The following is a 19,806-nucleotide window of genomic DNA, read 5'->3' as shown; positions in this document are numbered from 1 at the left end:
ATCAAACGGAGTACATAAATAGGTATTTCTCATCTAATGAGATTATTATGTTGCATGAAACAGAGTGCAATAGGCTTTAGTCCATTTCAGGCATTTTTGTGATGAAATAGTAAATTATTCAGCTCAGCTGAAGAAGTTAATTTATAATTTGCATACCTAGGTTGATACAAAAGCATCAGTGTCTTGTCTTGGTAGCTGTGCAGCCACTTCATGCTTATTTTTATGGTTACATGTGTTCTACTCAATTGACTTGCAACCCGAGCAACAGGGTGCATAAGTTGTTTCCTATGCCATATAAAATCCACCAAGCAAGTTACTTAACAGAAAAGAAATATCAATAACACTTTCATTTCTCCCCTTTTTTCGACAAAGGATGTGATTGGGGGCGAGATACCGAACAACTCATTCTTTTGAAACTTCACTCTGCTCTGCTTCGAAATCTTTCAATTACTAGGTTGAAATAACAGGCAATCCAACCACACACAGATTCTTTTTTTTTTTTTTTTTTTTTTTTGGGTTGAAACGATAAGTAATTCTTATAGATTATCAAAACTATACAATTATGTGTAAAGGCTCGATTGAGTTATACTTGGACATTGAGGAATCAAAAGTTCTTCATCTTGAATTATGCCTGAAGCATATGTGTGACGCCCCGAAAAAAATGAGTTTGAGAACCCGGAAATTTTTCAATTTTCTAGGGTTTATTTTTTAAACGCCCGCCTTTTCTACATTTTCTTGATTAGAAAAATTCCCCAGATAAAGTTTATGAGCAAATATAGTTTTTAGATGATTTTTCTAGTATCGAATAGATTTTGAGAAATTAAAAGCGTATTTTGGACGTGGGACCCGCTAGTGCGGTAAATGCATTATATTTTTGACAACTTGTTGGAATTTTGTATTAAGTGATATTATTTTACAAGGTGTTAAGATATTTGTCTTGGAGAGACAAGAAGATAATCTCAAGCTTAAAGAGTGACAAGTGTCACCTTGTTATTGAAGGTTGGACTTTGACATTTGACCATCTTACTACCTTTACCAAATAAGTACCAAATTGATCCAAAATTACCTTCATTCTTCATCATCTTGGCTGAGCTTCACAAGGAGAAAAGAAAGGAAAGCTTTCATCTTACTTCTTCATTTCTTGCTCCAATCAAACAATTTAACCGATTAAACTTGGATTTGCTCCATAAAAACCTTTCTCTTGGTAGTATTAAGGTGTGTAGTGAAGTGGTTTGAGAAGCAAAGGTGCTAAGTTGGGTCTTTTCTTGGGTTTGTAAGGTAAGTGACTAAGGAACCTTTCCTTTGATCTTGATAATGTTCAATTAGTGATTGGTGGTGGTTGAATAAGTGATTTTATGGTTGATTTCCTGATTTTGGTTGAAAATGATGAAGATTTATTATTTTTGGGGATTTTTCTGTTTTCATATGGATATGATTATGGGGTCATGTATGATGATTGGAAATGATGTTTAATGACTCTAGGAGGTGGAAAAAGTGATTAATTGCAACCAATTTCTGTTTTGGACCAAAAATTGAAAAGTGAGGGTTTTGTGATGAACATTCTGTCCGAATTTTTAGGTCCTAGATAGAGGCCGATTTGGCCTTTGCTTAAAACATGAAAGTTGTAGGGAATGACATTCTAGAGGTGGCTACAAAATTTCAGGTCAATCGGAGTAGCGTGGAATGAGATAAGTCGAAATTACTATTGATGTTCTGGGTTACCCAGAATTGGAAATCTGCGACTGTAATTGGTTGTTTTCGCTGGAATTTCTTCCGAATTGGTTGTTGAGATCTTCTGATGAAATGTAGCCCTGTTTCGTATCTTTCAGCTGGTTTTGGAATTTCTGGATTTGGACTTGTGTAGGCTGAGTTATGATGTTTACGCTAGAATGCGTTTTGCAAACCTGTTTTCGTGATTCTGGTATAGCATCTTGCATTTTTGACCTGGTTACACTGGAAACTGAGTTGAGTGACCTTCTACAATATTGTACCCCTATCTCTTAGCTTCGAAATGGTGGGTCTTGCACCTTCATCCGACAATCGTAGCGCCTTTGGTACCATTACCGCAAAATGACGTCAAAACCTGTTTTTCTGGTTTTGAGCTTAACTTTCATTTCCGGACTTTTCCCTAGTTTGACTTGTACTAGTACTACTTGGAGTTTGCTGAATGGCTATTGGATGAACTTGTTGTTGTGTGTGTATCTTTGGGTTTGAATGAGAAGAATAATGAAGCCATGATGGCTGGGAAAGTTAGCAAATTCAGGGGAAGTGCTGTCCGAACTTTGAAGGGACTTGATTGCATTGAGTTTGTGATCTAAGACTTGGATTTGAGCAAGACAATGATATATGATGGTTGGTTCCTGAGCCGTGGAGGTGAGTGACCTCAAACTACTTCTAAAGTTATTTATGAACCGTTTCTTACATTATTTACTTTTGAACTGTTTCCAAAGTTACTTTTGAAATGTTTTCTTGCATATCATGTGTGCTGGCATTTGAGTGTGCCTTGTTTGCTATATTTCTTGACTTCATGACTTGTATTTTGGTTGATAACGTGTTAAGCGCTTATAATGATTTCCAAAACGAGTTTTCGAGGCGAGTGTGTACTTTATCGTACTCGACCTCGATAAATGTGAAATTTTTGATTGCAATGTTACTTGCGCATGAATGTAAGCCTTTTGGGCTGAACTGGCCATTGCCCCTTGTTACCGGTCGTCTTGAGCCAGAAGCGGACTCGGTCAGGCGATTAGGAACTTGGGTGAACGTTTGGTATACTCGAGTATTACCTATGTAGGTTGGTGGAGCCTGGCCAAAAGCCAGGGACGGGGTGAATGAAATGAAATGGATGACCAAATGAGCGAGGAAATGTCAGGAGAATGAATGTATCCTTTCATGAATGTTACTATCGCTTTCCATTGTAAATGTTTCTTGAATTATTGATAATCCATATTTACTGTTTTGCAAATGATGTAGTTGTTTCCGGATTTCCCATTTAATTTATGACATCATTGCTATATGACATCATTGAAATGAACTATGGTTAAACCGATTTGATTAATGATTTTCTGGTTACTCGCTGAGCTTTTAGCTCACCCCAAAACATTTTTTTCCCCCTCCACAGGGCTCAAGGCGAACGAAGGACTTGTAGTGCTTATTCACGTGAATGGATGGCCTATATTTTGTACAATTTGGATTTGGAATCATTTTATGTATAGTTGGAAATTGTTTTAGCTTCGCTTTTGACATGTAATTATTGGAGACTTGGATGTTTATTTGTGGACCATGTGATGTATATTTGAGATTTATATTGTAATATATTTGAGGATTGTAGTGATCGACTGAGTCCCGGCGAGAGCTGGGCAGGCGGCCCGCCGAACCCTCTGGTTCGCCTTAGGGGGAGGTGGGGCTGTCACAATATGAGCTAATTCTATTGCAAAGATGATTCTGTTTCTTACTAACTAAATAAAAAGAACACATTCGAAACAACAACAGAGTCCGAGAGTCTTGAAATTGCAACAACATGATGATTGCCTTATTTGTCATTATGTCTGATACTCTGCCCCGTATAAACTTGTTTGGTTTGCTTGAAGATTAGAGCTAAGATTTTTTTTTTTCTCTTTTTTTTGGTAAAATCTTTTTGCACTACCCTCAAAACTACAGGTTTGGTCGGTCCTTATTCTAAAGAATGTGACTAGAAGTTGTTGTCATAAGTTGTCTCTCACATATTATAGTAATCATAGTGATGTCTGTTAAAGTAGTTTGACTTGGTTAGGCTTTCGAGCACTCGTTAAAAGTTTGTCATAAAGGTGAAAAAGGGTTAATCTCCTTGACAAGTAAAGAATAAAAACTTAAACTTTGTCATACCACAATGCTCCGAGGTCAACTAATTTATTGCCTGATCGTGAACCCCAAAAAAAAAAAAAGGGACAAATTACATTTTACCTCCTATAATTTAGCATTTTTGTACATAATTCCCCTATGATTTGAAAAACTATACATAACCCTCTCTTAGTTTGGATTAATGTGTCAAGGTAATGAAATTTACAATTCATAATGGAATCACCTAAAATGTCAAAAAGACCCCTATGTAAAGTTAAAATTTATTTATTAATCACAGGGAGATTATGTGTATATTTTGAAAAGTATAAGGGAGTTATATGATAAAATATTAAATCATAAAGGGGTTATATGATAGAAATTAAAATCATACAGAGTTAGTGCGTCATATATATTATATTTATATATTTTGGTCATTTCAGTCATTTTAACTTTTAAACAAGGGTAATTTCAATATTTTTAAAGGTTTCAGTACAAATGACCATTTTCGTTATTTTAAAACTTTAATTCAAACTATGGGAAGGTTATGTATAGATTTTGAAATCATATGAGGGTTATGTACAAAAAAAATTAAACCATAAGGGGATAAAATGTAATTTGCCCAAAAAAAGGGAGTAAAAAACACGAATAAGGCAGCTTTGGGAACAAAAGTTTGATTCATTGTCCTTCCTTCATCACTGCAACATAATTAGCTCCCCACTAATGGTTGGCCAAATTAGATGGCAATTACACTTTTCTCGTACAAATTCCCGTCATACCATCCCACAATTAACGTCCGTGGTAATTCGGGATAGTAGGCGAAAAGAGCGCAAAAACTTGTGCTCAATGTGTCTTTGATGGACTTTTTGCAGTTTGCAAATGAAGATTACTTTCTCATTTTCTTCCTCTTTTCTCCATACATATGAAGAATGTGCCTTGGAATTTCAAGATTGCAACGCAACACGTGTGGAGCATTCTCGAGCGTGTGGAGGTGCTTACATCAGAAATGACTCGATGCTTGTCTAAGCAGGCACCTACAAGAAAATGGTTCGGTTCCTTAGCTTTGTTACACAAGACAACTACCAAATACCCATCATGCAAGAGAAAAGCTAAAAAGGCTACTTAGGAGGGGAGAAAAAAAAAGAAAGAAAGAAAGAAAGGGGATTCCAAAAGAAATGCTCAAATGCTCCCCAACAAATGGCTTGCAGACACAGAACACAGTGATTATAGGGCTCCACATGATATATGTCCTCCCTTCTTCCTTCAAGTCTCCCTTCCCCCCTCCCCCCTCTTTTCTCTCCAAATTCAAAGTATACTTCACGTGAGAATCTCCATAAACAATACTTGTGACTTGTGAGCATGAAAAATTCGAAACAAACACCATCAAGTGTGTAGAAATTTGAAGCAAGAGTGGGGCATAATTCCATCCGTTCTCTTCATTTTGATTCGTCTTATCTTTTAGTACAATGCTTGTGGTTGGCTTTGCATGTCTCCCTTTTGATCATTTTTCTGCGTGTCAATATATTTGTTGGCAAGAGCTGAATAGATATTCCATGTCACCTCAATTTGGTTCGCAATCCACCCCTAAAATGGAGGGTTTGGGACACATACGGTGAGCTTCTGGTAAAACTGATACGTTGTTGCATTTTTTTCTTCAAAATGTTAGTACTATATGCTTACATTACGTGATTGCATTCATATACTGAATTGGTGTACATGAATAAAATGTATGCGTGCAATAAAGTGATATCAATGTATATCAGATCAAATAAAAAGCACAACCACTTCAAAATGGTGCTAAGATCACAACAACACCTGTTACATACTCGTAAATGGAAATGACCGTCTTAATTGACAAACTTGTGTAGGTCAGCTCAATCGATTGGTGTTCAAAAGATAAAGCTCAGACGTGTGATTGCATTCAAGCTATGAACATTTAGTGTTTTAATGTCTAATCACAAGTAACAAAATCAGTAAAAGCATAAATTCCAATTGCATTTCGCCACCCTTGAACTAATTTTATGGTTACAAGATTGATTAATTGTACGTAGTACGTACTGAATTAAAAGAAGGAAGGAAAATATTTCTACATAATAATGGATAGGAGGAGATGATCATGCTGAGTGTTAGGCCTGCTGTATCTTGAGCTAGAACTAGGTCCTAACTTACATGCTGGATCAGCTGGCTAAGCTAGCTAGTTTGGCAAGCTAATTTCATCGAGATCATCCAGCGACAGAAAAACTTCGTCCAGGCATGAAAGTTCTGTGCCATCGTCATCGTCATTATCGCAGTTACGCTCGTAAACTCGACACACTACCCATTTACTATAATCCTGCCAAACCAACCAACAAACCAAATTGTTCAAATTCCAAATGATGAAAAACGAATACACAGACAACAATTTGACACGGTGCTTACTATTTTTGAGTGTCTTTTTTTGGATGATCTACTGCTGCCGGAAGAACCATTTTCGGCGGAGAGTCTATATTCCTGCATAATCCAATTGGTTTTAACACCCTCGGAAGGTTCACCCACGTAAAACACGTAACACCTTTTCATGCCCAATTTTTGGCCTGAAGTGCTCGACAATATTGGTTCATCCACACCCATCCCCTTCCAGTACCCGTTACCCGTGATTCGGCTCTGCGTTCTCCGGCTGTAAAAGTACCATTTGTTACCTTCCGCCATTGCTTTTCCTGCATGCTCGAAACCAAACTTGGTGTATATGTACATTTAATTGCCATCAAATCAATGCAAGTAGAATCCTATTATATATCCACTGGTTTTAATTTCTATTATGTTTATTCATGTTGGTTATTCACGTCTATGCAGTATATATATATATATCGTCGATCACCTATACATATATCAAGATTGAAAAAAAAAAAAGGAATGCTCCAAAAACAAAAGGTGGTCGAGCCTATATGTAGTATTTTGCTCAATTCTTCTTCTTTACCATGTACTTCAGCAAACAGAGGGATTTTAAAAAGAAAGAAAGAAAGAAAGAAAAAAAAAGGATGGATACCGTCCAAGTCCCACGGATCATAGGGATAAAGATCAAGATCCGGGATGACGTCCGGATGGCAAGGTAAGAGTGCAGCTTTGCGATGAAGGAAATGAGCGACGAGTTCTTCATCGGTGGGATAGAACCGAAATCCCGGTGGGAGCTTCGCATTGTTATCCCCCATGAGTAAATGCTACTACCACTATTACTACTCCTACTATATATGTATATATAGAGGAGGGGGATGAAGATAGATTGCGAGTGTGGTGAAGTGTTATTTGTTTGTACAAGAAGTGATATTTATAGCTAGCGAGAGGGAAGGAGGAGGGAGGGTGGAGAGAGAAGGTGTTTTGGCTATTTAACGTGAAATGGAAGGTGCGATTTGATCTGAGGCAACACCACAACTCAACCAATCAATCAATCAAGAATATTGGTATTGGACCTATTGGTTTTGTGTTTTTTTTTTTTTTTTTTTGGGTGTATTTGCATATGATATTTTTAACAAGTAATGTAATGTTGGGGTGATGGCCCTGCTGGCCAACTCCAAGGCGGCGGGTGAAGGAATGTATTGTATTGTTGGACACTTTCCAAGTAACGGGATCTGTTACGGGTTACCATTCCTGCTGCAGCAAAATCCAACTCCATCAGCCCACTACCAGCAGCCGCATTCCATCTCCCACCCCCACATTGACACAGATATATATATATAGATATGTGTATGTATTCCAGAACACAGAAAGGGGGAGAAAAAAAAAATATACAGGTAGAAAGAAAGGAAAGGGCTCAAACATCGGGTCAGCATCATCACACTTCACGCTTATATCATCTTCAACCTCATGGCACCCACGTGTCATGGTTTGCCGCATTGCTTGCTTTGTGGACCATACATACGATCCAAGTGACCCACCGATTTGGGAGTGGCCTTCAAACTAATTATTATCATCATTAGCAACCAGTCCAAATAATTAAATTTATTCCATCGTTAGATTTTGTCTTATTTTAATCTTTCCAGTTTTGGTCGACACCGAGGTGTGAAGGCGGGATGGATTCAATTCAACTGTTTATAGATCGAGATGGAATGGATTCAACAAAGTTCTGCTCGTGGCCCCATTAGTATATATTCATCTTCCATTTGTGCCAAAATTGCTGCTTCTCTTTCTTTATACGCACGAGCCACTCATTTCTTGGATAATGATTGTAACAGAGTTCAATTAAGTTAAGTTAATCCCATTTATTTATTTACAATCAAGTTAAGTTAATCCCATGGTGGCTCAACTTAAGTGACCAGTGGAGATTTTGGCATTTTGCAGCGCCATCTTAATATTATTGATGATGATGATGAAGATGAAGGCATTTCTCCTCTGAGTTCTTCATTGGTGATTGTCTGGAAATTGACAGTTCCTACTGTAGAAGCACTAGCTACAATTAGTAGCATCCTTATCGACAAAGCTGCAGCCGCGCGTCAGGGAACTAAATTGGTAAAAGATTTGTTGCCATATATGATAATATTCTTCTTCTTGCCTGCCCCCAGAATTTGCATTCTGTTGAAATCAAGCTCTAATGCAGATTCATTCTCTATTGTTCACGTAATCTATCTTTTAACCTTCACAAGATTATAATAACTCGTACGCTGAAACACATATAAACTTGCTGTGGGCTAGCTTGGTTTTTCATTCAGTGTTTGCTTCGGAAGAGATATGATATGTTTGTAGCCAGGCAATGGATTTTCGGTAGGACTTGAAATAATGAAGGAAAAGACTAAAGGCTAAATAAGGACAATGACCATACGGGATTGGCGAAATGTTGTTCGAGGTCTTTGTTAATGGAAAGTTACAGGTGGATGCAGGGGCGTGCACAGGCATCCTCAGAAAATGCTCTCTCTGATAATGGAATGGAGTCACCCTCGTGCCATATTAACCACAAGCAGAGTCGTCTTTCCTTTTTTTTCCTTTTTTTTTTTGTTGTTGGGAATGATAAGTGGATTAATCATTTTATGTTAACATGGAATTCTCACCGTCTCATCATAGTTGTTAAAATTCCAATTTAATTGCTGTTACCATCCTACTAGTATAATTTTATGGTCCAAATCTATAAATTCAATCCCATTCTTAGAAAGATTTTGGAGCTTGTAAAATTATAGTTAAATCACTAGAATTTTGTGGATTTAATAATTAAATACACATTATATAAGCGAAGAGATGACAGATATTTATTTATCAAAATTCTTTAGCCAAAAAAATTTACTTTTTTTTTGTTGTGGGGGGGGGGGGGGGGGGCCTAAGATTGATTGCAGCACCTTTTTACATCTATTTAGGCATATATCTCACAAATCTACCTTCACTTTTGATTCTAAAACTTCCAAAAGACTATCTATCCAAGATAGGACCCCAATTTAAAAGACACCTTTGCCTCTTGTACATGGCAACACATGATAACCTAGCTTGGATGACTGCCCCACAATCTTATTGTCAAAAGTCAAAACAAGTATGCCATGAAGTACGATTTTAGGGTAAAAAGACAGAAACACCTCCCCTCCCCACTTGCTCATGGCTTTCTTTCATAGCTTCCCTATCACACTTAGGGATTGTCATGCCATAGACAAATACATCTCAATGGAAGATGGATACTCCTCGGCGTGATCATATCTATCTTCCTATGAAAAAGATAATCCAACGCTAGCTGTCTAAATATCCTCTTTTATCTCCCAGATGGTCAACATTTTCTTGCATGACATATGGTTGAAACTGAAGGGAGGAGGAGGGAGCAAAACTGGATGCTGTGCACCAATTAATGTTCTTAATTGTGCTCAGCATGCACCTGATCATCAGTTAACTCAGTAGTCAAGACAACCAATTTAAGAAGAGATTAAAACTTGTGCATGTCTTGCATCTGAAATCTTGTCGAACCTGAACAGAGAGTGCGTGCATTAGACTGCGAATTAGAGAGAATATATATATCCATAATAATAAACTAGGCCCTGTAAGAAAGGCTTGTAATCACCATATTCACTACAAGTTAGTTCAACTTACCATTTACTATTACCTACCATGTAGTATTTAATTTGGCTGAATTGTTATTTGAGGCTGATGTATAATACCTACCATGTAGTATAGTGCTGCTGTAATTTCAGTGTATCGCTAGGTAGATAATTAACCAACTCATCAGATTGGATCACACACGCACCTAGGAAGCAGGAACAGAAAGCAGGAATCAGAAGATCATAAAATTATCCTCAAGTTCACCTACCAAATCACTTGAGAATGAAAACTCATTGCATCCGTAGCATAGGATCACACTAAATATGTACTGCGAACCAATGCAACTGCTGGTGATTTCGTTCCAAACAATTAGCTTAGCAGCGTAAGACAAAAACAATACGAAGCCACCCTGCATCAACCAACACAAGTACAAATTTTAGGTTGTTCTAATAATTTCATGAACAAATTTAACATATGTTTCTAATGTTATTGGTAAGATCAATTATTGTACTTGCTGTTGCATGAGTGCATGTGGGCTCATCTTCTCTTTTCTTCTTTCTACCCAAAAAAAAATTTTTTAAAAAATGCGTAATTAATTCCAAGGGCTAGAGTGGATCTACGGAGAAGGTCATAGGGTTTCGGAGCACAATTCCAACGATTTGTGGAAACACACAATCTAATTGGAATATTAGAAAGAAGAAAAGCATAAAAGGTGATAAAGTGTTAGAGAATTTTTTTTGGAGTGCTAATATCCATTTTCCAATTGAAAACGTTGTACTATTTGCCAACCAACTTGGTGAACCCCAACTTTGTGTTTGAGCCTTATCCAAATGCCAAACGTTATTAATGGAGCCATAATCAAGTTTAAAGACTCGAGAATGAGACAGGTGAAGTTGAAGATGAGAGAGATGACTGCATAGATAGATAGATAGATACACATATAGTTGTGTCTTTTCTTCCAGTAGAGAGGTGGGTCGTGGAGTCCCCACCTTTGCATTCCCTCAGTGGCGAAAAACTCATCTCTATCTTGATTTTCACTCGTTTAATTGAGAGCTCATCAGCTCAATAGCCTTTTGCCCAACTATTAGGTAACTTTTAGGGTTAGGAAAGCAAAGTTAATCTGTTACAAGTCCAATAATAGAAATTTATGACATGATATTTAACAAGAGCGAGCAGTACATATAAAGCACTGACATGACACAAAGCAGGCTATGAAGAACTACCAATCAATTGGTACTTTTAGGATCGTGGTCCAATTACGTACTCAGGTTGAGATATTTCTGATCAGTCTAATTTACATATTTCTGCTTAGTTAGTAGTGTCTTTAGCCGATGACAAATGACAGAAGATATCATCATAAACTTTCAGCATACTAATTCTTTCTTTTTCTTTTTGAGCCGCTGGACTGCTAAATTTATACTGCTAATTCGGTTCAGTGAATTTGGAAGATATTAATGCGGGCGAGCGAGAGGATTCCATAGCCCAAATTTTGCAACTAAGAATGGACCGGCCCCAAAGCAGACTTAATGTTCCAGTTAATAACAGCCGCAAAGGACACAGTGCTAAGATGTCTGTCAGTCGGCCCTCGCAGTTCTCTTCTGATACACAGAACACAGAGAATGTGAGTGCACATCAAAACTTCAATAAAGCGAATGCTTGTAATGTGCCAGAAAGCTTTACATTTACTAATACTCATGACCGCTGAGTAATGTCAACGTTCTTGAAGTTGAAAAGATAAGGAGAATGCTGTCGTGACATTCATCTGTTTGCAAAACTAGTAGTGTCTGAAAGTAATTGATATCTTTCATGCAGGAGGTTAAAGGATCCAAGCGATTTATCTTTTGATATATGATGGTGTAGACTCAGCTACCAGCCAAGAAATATTCCAGAGGAACTGTTGATAATGAAATTACTCATGTTTAGTATATGTTTTTATCAACTTTGCAGCGACTAAAATGAAACGTGAAAGAATTTTCCACAAACTGTCTCTTCAATGATTGAGCCTCAAACCGGAGGCAAGGATGGCTTCTTATGCCTCAAACCAGATTAGCAATGACTTCTTGCTTCTTTTTGGTTTTCTCCCAGTCCTCCTCCATATTTCTCCTAGTCCTTCCCCATCTTTGTTTTCAATAATGTAATCGCTGCAAGTGAATGTTGCTTGTGAAGCTTTATTTTCTCAATGTCTCGGGGAATGATGCAGTTTCGAACTTGTTCAAATAAAGACTCAACTAAAACTTAGCAATTTTCTTCTTGAAAGACGGACAAAGCCCTTCTTATGTTCATACAAAATTGGCATATGCTCACTTCCTTCTGCCGACATGCTTCATGTTTTTAATTTGTTTATTCCTTACCAAGTATTTGCAGTTCGTTCCTAAGCTACAAAGACGGGATCGTGAAAAAATGGTTCAGGCACCAGCAGCAAGTTGATCTTTTGTAGCTGAAATCTCAAAGCCAGCACTTTGATCCCCTTCTATTGAGCATCATCGACTCTTCAAGACACTATATCCACTGTCACTCCTGTTTATATCTAGCAAAAAGAGCAAAGAGAACATCACTATGGCCCGACTGATCAGTACTAAAACATTTTGCAATGAATACTTCACTAAGACCAGAAATATAACACTTGCACTTGCGGCTGCAGTTCCATCAGCGCTTGGGTTTTGAGTGCACCTGTCCAAATATTCTCAGCTCATGAAGTAGTTGCCCAGAAGATAACAAGGACAAGTTGCTCTGTCACTTCCAACAACTCTGTCGCCTAATACAAATTCAATGGATTTACTCTTTTCCCCATCTAAATGGCACAAACATTGAGTAGGAGTAGAACTTTCCTATCAAGCAATCACAAGAGTCCAAAAATGGGCAATACCATGTGCGCAGAGAAACAGCTAGGGGCAAAACAGCTTTAATATCATAGATACAATTATATGGGTCAAACAGGTGGAAATGAGAGATAATGGTGGTCAGGTTTTACTACACATACCGCAGTCTAGCAACAAAACTAGAATCACTAGATTACAGATTTGCTAGAAAGCAATATTAACTCCATAACAGGAGGAACAAGGCCCAAGACCTGGCTCCAGGTTGCCTTTTTTATTTTCCACTCATGGCAAATTGTCCCGGATTCCAAGATATTTGGAACTCTGGCAGGAATTTCTATTCCTGCATGAAATATATGTAGAGCATGCAGTTTCCATTAGCTCAGAACTGTTGAACAGTGCCTCATATTGCATCCTACTTTTTGTACCTCAAAATCCTGTGAGCCAAGGCAACTCTAAGCCGAATTTCATTTCGAGACTCGTGCACCTTTTCCTTCTAGAATTTGTAGGTTCAGAAAGCAGTTTCACATACAATGGGTTTCTCCAAGCAAACATCAGCTTGGATGGAGTCTTGGAGCTGCATATGTGACATCTGATGGCATGCTTACCATAACTAATGACTCGTCCAGGTTAATTGGACGTGCATTCTATTCAGATCCTTTGCAGTTAAAAGAAAGCAAACAGAAGAGTAGTGACAAATCTTCTCCCATTAATTTCAGCGCAACTTTTGTGTTCGCCATCACCCCGAGACATCCTAATCTTGGAACTCATGGCTTTGCCTTTGTTCTTATGCCCACAAAAAACCAAGAGGTTGTCTTCCAAACCAGTTCCTTGGGCTTCCAGATAACACTAGCATTGCAAAATTTAACACAGGTTTTCTAGCAGTTGAGTTTGATACTGTTCAGAATCCTGAACTCCTGGACATCAATGACAATCATGTAGGATTAGACAATATATATATATATATATATATCTTTATATTATAAATAAAGATAATTTTGATAATTTTATATATATGTATTGATAATATATTGATAATTATATATATATATATATACATCATTATCATTATCATTATCATTATCATCATTACAATATAAAAAATATGAATCTTGGTATTAGGGAATGTAAGTGTAAGCACTTTTTTTATCTTAGTTTTTGTTATCCCTAAATTACCCTCATGTCTTTTAATTAAAATTATTGCATTTTAATGTGGCACTAGTTAAAAGAAATAAAACACTCCAATTGATTACATCTTAATAGTATTGATAATTATAATTAAAAATTGCTCATTAAAAACTATTTACCTACCCTTGAACTCCATCTCCAATTATTATACGTATCAAAATTTCTTAATTGAAGTATGAAAAATTTCTCATTAGTCATTGGTTAAGATTATATATATATATATATATAAAATCAATGTCAAAATACAGATACTCTCCAGAAAATAGAGAAACATACAAGGAGAAGAGAACACTAATTCATCTGTATATCTTCATACAAATATCACGAGCAAATTTTACAATTATGCACTTTTTGCCCATATAAAGAATTTTTCATATTGCACCCAATGGAATTTCAATACACAAAACATGATAACACATTTATAACTGAAATAATAGTATTAAATTGGAAAAAAAGAAATCTGAAATAACACCATACAAACCACTATTATCATTAATAGCAACCGATCAAAAAAAAAAAACTGAAAAAAAAAAATTGAAAACTATTCATAAAATGACATAAAGTAAATAGCATATGAATTAAAAAGTTAGAATACAATTCAAATAATACCAAAGACAACATCCAAATCACTTATATCCAAGGGAAGACAAACATTGTTATTGACAATAATATAGTAATATTTCATATGTATTGGTTTGAGCAAACCAAGTCCATCCTTCAAGGTAAAAGCCATATCCAATGATAAAATAAGAATTATAATAAGAGTAAATTTAAAATGAAGAATGATAAAATGAAAATGATATCCAAATTGTTTTTAGTGATGCCCTAATATCCTTTTTTTTTCTAATGATTACATATATTTATTGTATTGCAATATTAGCTAATAAGGGAAACCGTTATGAGATGAAAAACTTTAAAATTAAGTAAATTTTATATATGGTGACAATTGTAATTAGACATATTTAGTGCATTCTAATAATTGATAATAATGATAGTGGTTATGGATTAAAAATTGGCAATTAAAAATAAAACACTGCAATATACAAAAAAAATTAATATTAAAATTGTTAATTAGCCACAATTCTCATTCCAATTCCATGATCATCAAAAACAACTAATACTAAAACCAAAATATTGTGCTCATATGAAAAAAGTAGACTTATTGCTTTTGCTTCGCATTGGATTGTGCTAAAAATATGAACAAAAGAAAAGGAAAATAAAAAAACTTCAACTATCTCTATCTATAAACTTTCAATTGTCAGAATGTACAAGCCAAAAAAACTTTACATCGAGGATCATTTACACTCCATTATTGACAAAAATAGAATTAACATAATACAAAGTATTCAAATTACATGTATGTTTATTTATTTTTCTAACTTAATTATATTCTTCGTTTATAAAAAATTGCAATGATTGCGGTTTATATGCAATAGAATCATAAATACACAATAATTTTGGTAAAACATAATATGTTATCAATATTTGATATACTAGAGTTCAAACTATAAATCAAAAAGTGTTTGGTACATGATTCCAAATTCAATCCTAAATGACATGTCAATTACATTGGAATGTTTTCTGTCTCTTTTCATTTAATAAAATTTTTAAAAGTAACTAGCTTAAAATAATAAATAACTTAAGAATACTATATTATGATGTTGATGATCAAATTTTTGTAAAAAATTTTTAGTATTTAAAGAATAATATATTTTAAGCTATTACAATCACGTGCTTTGCACATGAACTATTACTAGTATGTGTGTGTGTATGTATATATATATATATATATATAGAGCAGCTGCTTATTATATAGATGACACTGGCAAAGAAAACCAGTCAATAATTCTCCATCGCGGAAATGGTATTCGGGCATGGATTGATTATGACAACTAGGAGATGCTCGTTAATATTACTGTATCTCCTCTAGCATTGAGAAGGACATCTCGGCCTCTCATATCTTTTCCTATTGACCTTTCATCTTTCTTAGATGACTACATGTATGCTGGCTTCTCTGCTTCCACTGGACAACTTTCAGCCGCTCATAGTATGCTTGGATGGAGCCTCAAGATAGGAGGGAAGGCACAGGATTTAGATCCTTTTGAGCTTCGATTTCTTGTCAAACCTATAAAAATGAAGGCAGTGCACACGAAGGGATTTCTCATCGGTATTACCTTAGCCAGCTTGACTTTAGTTTTCTTAATTGTTTCAGGAGCTCTTCATGTCATAAATCATGTTAGAAACAGGGATGGGATTTTAGAAGACTGGGAAATTGTGGAGCTTGCAGATTCAAATACTCTGAGCTGTATGCCGCCACTAGGGGCTTTAGAGAGGAGAATGTCATAGGGACAAGAGGTTTCGGGAAGGTATGCAAGGGAGTAGTCCCTAGTACAGGGCTGGAAGTGACAATAAAGAAGGTTGCCCTGATTCACGTCAAGGAATGAGAGAATTAGCAGCAGAAATAGCAAGCATGAGGAGACTCAGGCATCAAAACCGAGTACAATTGCATCGCTGGTGCAGGAAACATGATGAACTACCTGTCTATGACTATGTACCAAATGGAAGTCTTGACAAGATTTTGTTTGACGATACTCACCAAAATATTAAGCAACTGACTTGGGTACAAGGATACAAGATCCTTCTTGGTGTTGCCAAGGCATTACTATATCTCCATGAAGAATGCAATCAGATGGTACTTCACAGAGATGTTAAACCCAGCAATGTTCTCATAGATGCAAATCTTAATGCGAAGCTTGGAGATTTTGGCCTGGCCAGAACTTACAGCCATGGGATTCATCCACAGACTACACACGTAGTCGGAACACTTGGATACCTGGGCCCTGAAATCACCAGGACTGGAAAAGCTACAAGCAGCAGCGATGTGTATGGTTATGGAGCATTCATGCTAGAGATAACTTGTCGAAGGAGACCAATACAGCCACAAAGAATTGGTAACAGTGGACTGGGTTAAGGAGTCACACTCACGAGGAGCAGTGGTTCAAGCAGTCAATCCCTCACTCAACCAGTATAACCTTTACGAAGTTGAACCAGTGCTTACTCTAGGCCTGACATGCGCTCATCCTCAGCCTGAGTGCAGACCTACTATGAGAAGGGTGGTGGAAGTTCTATTAGGTGATCCAGCCTTCCTCCGCTTCCTCCTGATTTCCAGCATGAAGCTTCCGGGGTCATCACACGAATAGACTATCCTGACATTTGCCTGGATGACTTATATCCTTCATGTGGAGCAGTAACTTCATCTAGGAGTACTAGTTTCTCAAGCTTAGGCAAGACAATTGCTTCTAAGCAGGCTACAAGAATCACTTTCTACCCTGTTGAACACTTGGAAGTGCATCCATTGTGTTCTGCAATCAAGTATCAGCTGTCCATGTTGCATTAACTTTTTAAAATTGAAAGAATAGCTCAATGCTGCTGTATTTTAATCAATAGTCTGAGGAAAATAATTTATCAATGACTTAAGTATGGGGTCTTTCAAAACCTATAATCACGAGACAGATTGATACCAATGTCCATACTTTCAGTCGTGCTCGTGAAGAAATGAACCGAACTTGCAGAGGACAATAAAGGATTGATAATCTTACATAGTTTTGCTTTTTGCTGGAGTTGGAATGAGAAAGGAAATACCTTACAGACAAGCTGAAGATAGTAATGGCATTTTGATGATCCAAAGTGAATTGCGCTGCTGAGGGATGTGATTTCTCTGCAAGGCTTTGAATCTGCAACTCAGGGACACTTTTGGAGGGAACACAAAGAATACAAGTAAGAACTGCACGGGAGTGAAGATAATAGTTATCTTTAAAATTCCAAACTGAAATTCCACTTTCATGGTTCAGCTGTCAGTGAACGCCAGAAATTATTAATGCCAAAACATTATCCACATCACCTTTATAATGCAGATCCCAGCATGACCAACAGGAGCAAAGAGTTGAACTGCAATGAAGCAGCCAGCACTGATGATTCAAAGAATAGCACAATCAAAAAAAAAAAAAAAAAAGCACATTCAATGGTATGAATGTGCCGAGGTACTTGATATGAGAAAATATTCGACCAAAGTACACGCATCAGTTCCACGGTTTGCATGCTATCATAATGCTGCAACAATTTCTGTAAATGAACTGCATGCTAGCTATGGTAAAGTCATACTGAAACAGACTGTAAAGAGCGTACTAATCAATTCATAAATCACAAACAATTAGGGTCAAGAAATGAAAGCGTGGATTTTACAGATTCTCTTACAATTTCCAAGTTAGTACAAAATTACTTTCAAAGTACCTGCAAAAATAGACATCAAAGCCAATTTACAAGAAATTTATAAACCTTAAACTTTACTCAGTGTCCTCTCCCTTATCAAGGCTTCGGCAGCTCTCCTTCCAGAAACCAAAGCGCCATCAAATGTAGCACTAGTCACATAATCACCGCATATATACAAACCGGATTTAACCCTCGGATTCTTCTTTAAATCTGTGGGCGGGCATTGATTCGGTTGGGCATACCCCACCCTATACATCCTCAAATACTTCCACGACCCTACAAGACCCTCCCCAAACCACCCCGAGAGTTCCTTAACAACGCCCTCCACCAACTCCTCCTCGCCCACGTTATCAAACGACCCAATTAAAGATACTGAAACCAACCCCTTTCCCGGAGGTCCATAAGATGGAGCCACATTGGTGGCAAAAAACATATTATTCACAACCCCTTTTCCTGACCCGTTAAGAAACAAAACCGGATCCTTAACCGGCACCTTATCCTGATCCGCTGAGAAATACAAACAAACAGTGCTCCGAATCGGAATTATTTCCTGAACCGGAGTGTCCAAGTTTCCCGCCAAAATCTTAACCGCTTCGAATTCTTCGACCGCCACTATTACTCCCAGCTCGCTCTTCACCTCCTCCCCATTCTCTAACCTCACGGTGAAGTCGTCGGAATCCGCCTGGATAACGCTAATAGAACTTGCTCTTGAGTTGAAAAAGACCGAATTTGACGGCAATTTGGCAGCCAATTGATCTGGAATGGCGGAAATGCCACAGGCGGGAATCGTGTTTTCGCCGAGAGCTAGACATTTGAAGATGAAATCGAATAGCCGCGACGTCGTTTTGAGCTCGGTGTCGAAGAAAATGCCTCCAAAAAAGGGCCGGAAAAATCTATCCAGAATTGAATCCGAAAATCCGATTTTCCTCAAAAAATCAATGGTCGAAACCTCAGGAGCGCTCAGAATTTCATCGTCGGGTTGAGTCAAAACCCTGATTCTGGTCAAAGCGATGAGGAGTTTATCTGCAATCGTACCAATGGGGTTCGCGAGGGACGACAGAGCATCGGAGAAGTGACGGATGGGGTCAGCTACGATGTGGAAGCGACCGTCGTAGTAGACCTGAGCTCCGGCATAGAACTTCTGGAGGTTAAGAGGTGAATAATCGAGGAGCTTTTGAGCTTCGGGGTAAGCGGTGATGAAGATTTGGAAGCCGCGGTCGAGAATGAAGCCGTCGACGAGGTCGGAACGGACGCGGCCACCAACAGCGTCAGAAGCTTCGAGGAGGAGGAAGGGGATATTGTCGGCTTGGAGGCGAGTGGCAGCGGCTAAGCCGGCGAGGCCAGCTCCGATCACAATGACGCCGGTTTTTGTAGGGAGGGAAGAAGAGGAGGAGGTGGAGGGGCTTTGACTGCACAAAGGGGAGTGGAGGGAGATTTGTGAGGAGGCATTGATGGGCTTGAAACGGTGATAGAAAGGATGACAGGAATGAGAGAGGTTTGTGTTGGAGGTAGTGAAAGCTGGTGCTGGAAAGGGGCTGATGATGGCGAACGGGGAAAGGGGCAGCGTCATCGTCGTTGATGATTTACGGGGTATGTGCCTTATCCATATGACCTTTTGAGTTGGCTTCAAATCCGCGGTGGCATTCTCTTCGGTCACATTGCCACGTGGGCATTACGCGCCTCGCCTCAACAAATATGTAAATAGCAAAGAATGGTACTGCTACAGATCCTTTTTCTT

At 37.7% G+C, this 19,806-nt stretch overlaps 3 protein-coding genes across 6 annotated transcripts; 1 reads left to right on the top strand and 2 right to left on the bottom strand.

Annotated features, from left to right (window-relative positions):
- Positions 1–5,749: 5,749 nt before the first annotated feature.
- Positions 5,750–7,088, bottom strand: LOC113761143 (NAC domain-containing protein 104). The gene is made up of 3 exons (XM_027304001.1): positions 6,839–7,088; positions 6,232–6,509; positions 5,750–6,145 (listed from the first exon to the last, which is right to left on the bottom strand). Exons 1-3 carry the CDS (start codon positions 6,999–7,001, stop codon positions 6,008–6,010), a joined length of 579 nt encoding a protein of 192 aa, XP_027159802.1. The 5' UTR covers positions 7,002–7,088; the 3' UTR covers positions 5,750–6,007.
- A 5,602-nt stretch (positions 7,089–12,690) lies between these two features.
- Positions 12,691–19,756, bottom strand: LOC113761140 (15-cis-phytoene desaturase, chloroplastic/chromoplastic). Of its 4 annotated transcripts, none has more exons than XR_003467117.1 (4): positions 18,135–19,756; positions 17,701–17,767; positions 17,442–17,583; positions 12,691–13,528 (listed from the first exon to the last, which is right to left on the bottom strand). XR_003467117.1 is itself a non-coding variant. In XM_027303999.1 (1 exon), the coding sequence occupies exon 1, from the start codon at positions 19,636–19,638 to the stop codon at positions 18,136–18,138; it is 1,503 nt and encodes a 500-aa protein (XP_027159800.1). In that variant the 5' UTR covers positions 19,639–19,755; the 3' UTR covers positions 17,968–18,135. The 4 variants fall into 4 exon arrangements, 1 of the variants encoding a protein (XP_027159800.1); XR_003467118.1 differs by having other exon boundaries at positions 17,701–17,747; XR_003467119.1 differs by lacking the exon at positions 12,691–13,528 and adding an exon at positions 17,091–17,161.
- On the top strand, positions 16,240–16,770 carry LOC113759271 (L-type lectin-domain containing receptor kinase IV.1-like). The gene has a single exon (XM_027301836.1). The coding sequence runs from the start codon at positions 16,240–16,242 to the stop codon at positions 16,768–16,770; it is 531 nt and encodes a 176-aa protein (XP_027157637.1).
- Positions 19,757–19,806: the final 50 nt, after the last annotated feature.

This window comes from Coffea eugenioides, chromosome 2, assembly GCF_003713205.1.
Source record: "Coffea eugenioides isolate CCC68of chromosome 2, Ceug_1.0, whole genome shotgun sequence".
In the NCBI taxonomy this organism is placed as follows: Eukaryota; Viridiplantae; Streptophyta; class Magnoliopsida; order Gentianales; family Rubiaceae; genus Coffea; species Coffea eugenioides.
This window is presented reverse-complemented; position numbering and strand designations above follow the sequence as displayed.

Bases quoted from the DNA above. Each gene is read 5' to 3' on its own strand.
- LOC113759271 (XM_027301836.1), top strand. From the start codon at position 16,240: ATGAGAGAATTAGCAGCAGAAATAGCAAGCATGAGGAGACTCAGGCAT.
- LOC113761140 (XM_027303999.1), bottom strand. From the start codon at position 19,638: ATGACGCTGCCCCTTTCCCCGTTCGCCATCATCAGCCCCTTTCCAGCA.
- LOC113761143 (XM_027304001.1), bottom strand. From the start codon at position 7,001: ATGGGGGATAACAATGCGAAGCTCCCACCGGGATTTCGGTTCTATCCC. The intron at 6,510-6,838 runs GTATCCATCCTT...TCGAGCATGCAG, and splicing joins TGATCCGTGGGACTTGGACG to GAAAAGCAATGGCGGAAGGT. The intron at 6,146-6,231 runs GTAAGCACCGTG...TTGGTTTGGCAG, and splicing joins AAAAAAGACACTCAAAAATA to GATTATAGTAAATGGGTAGT.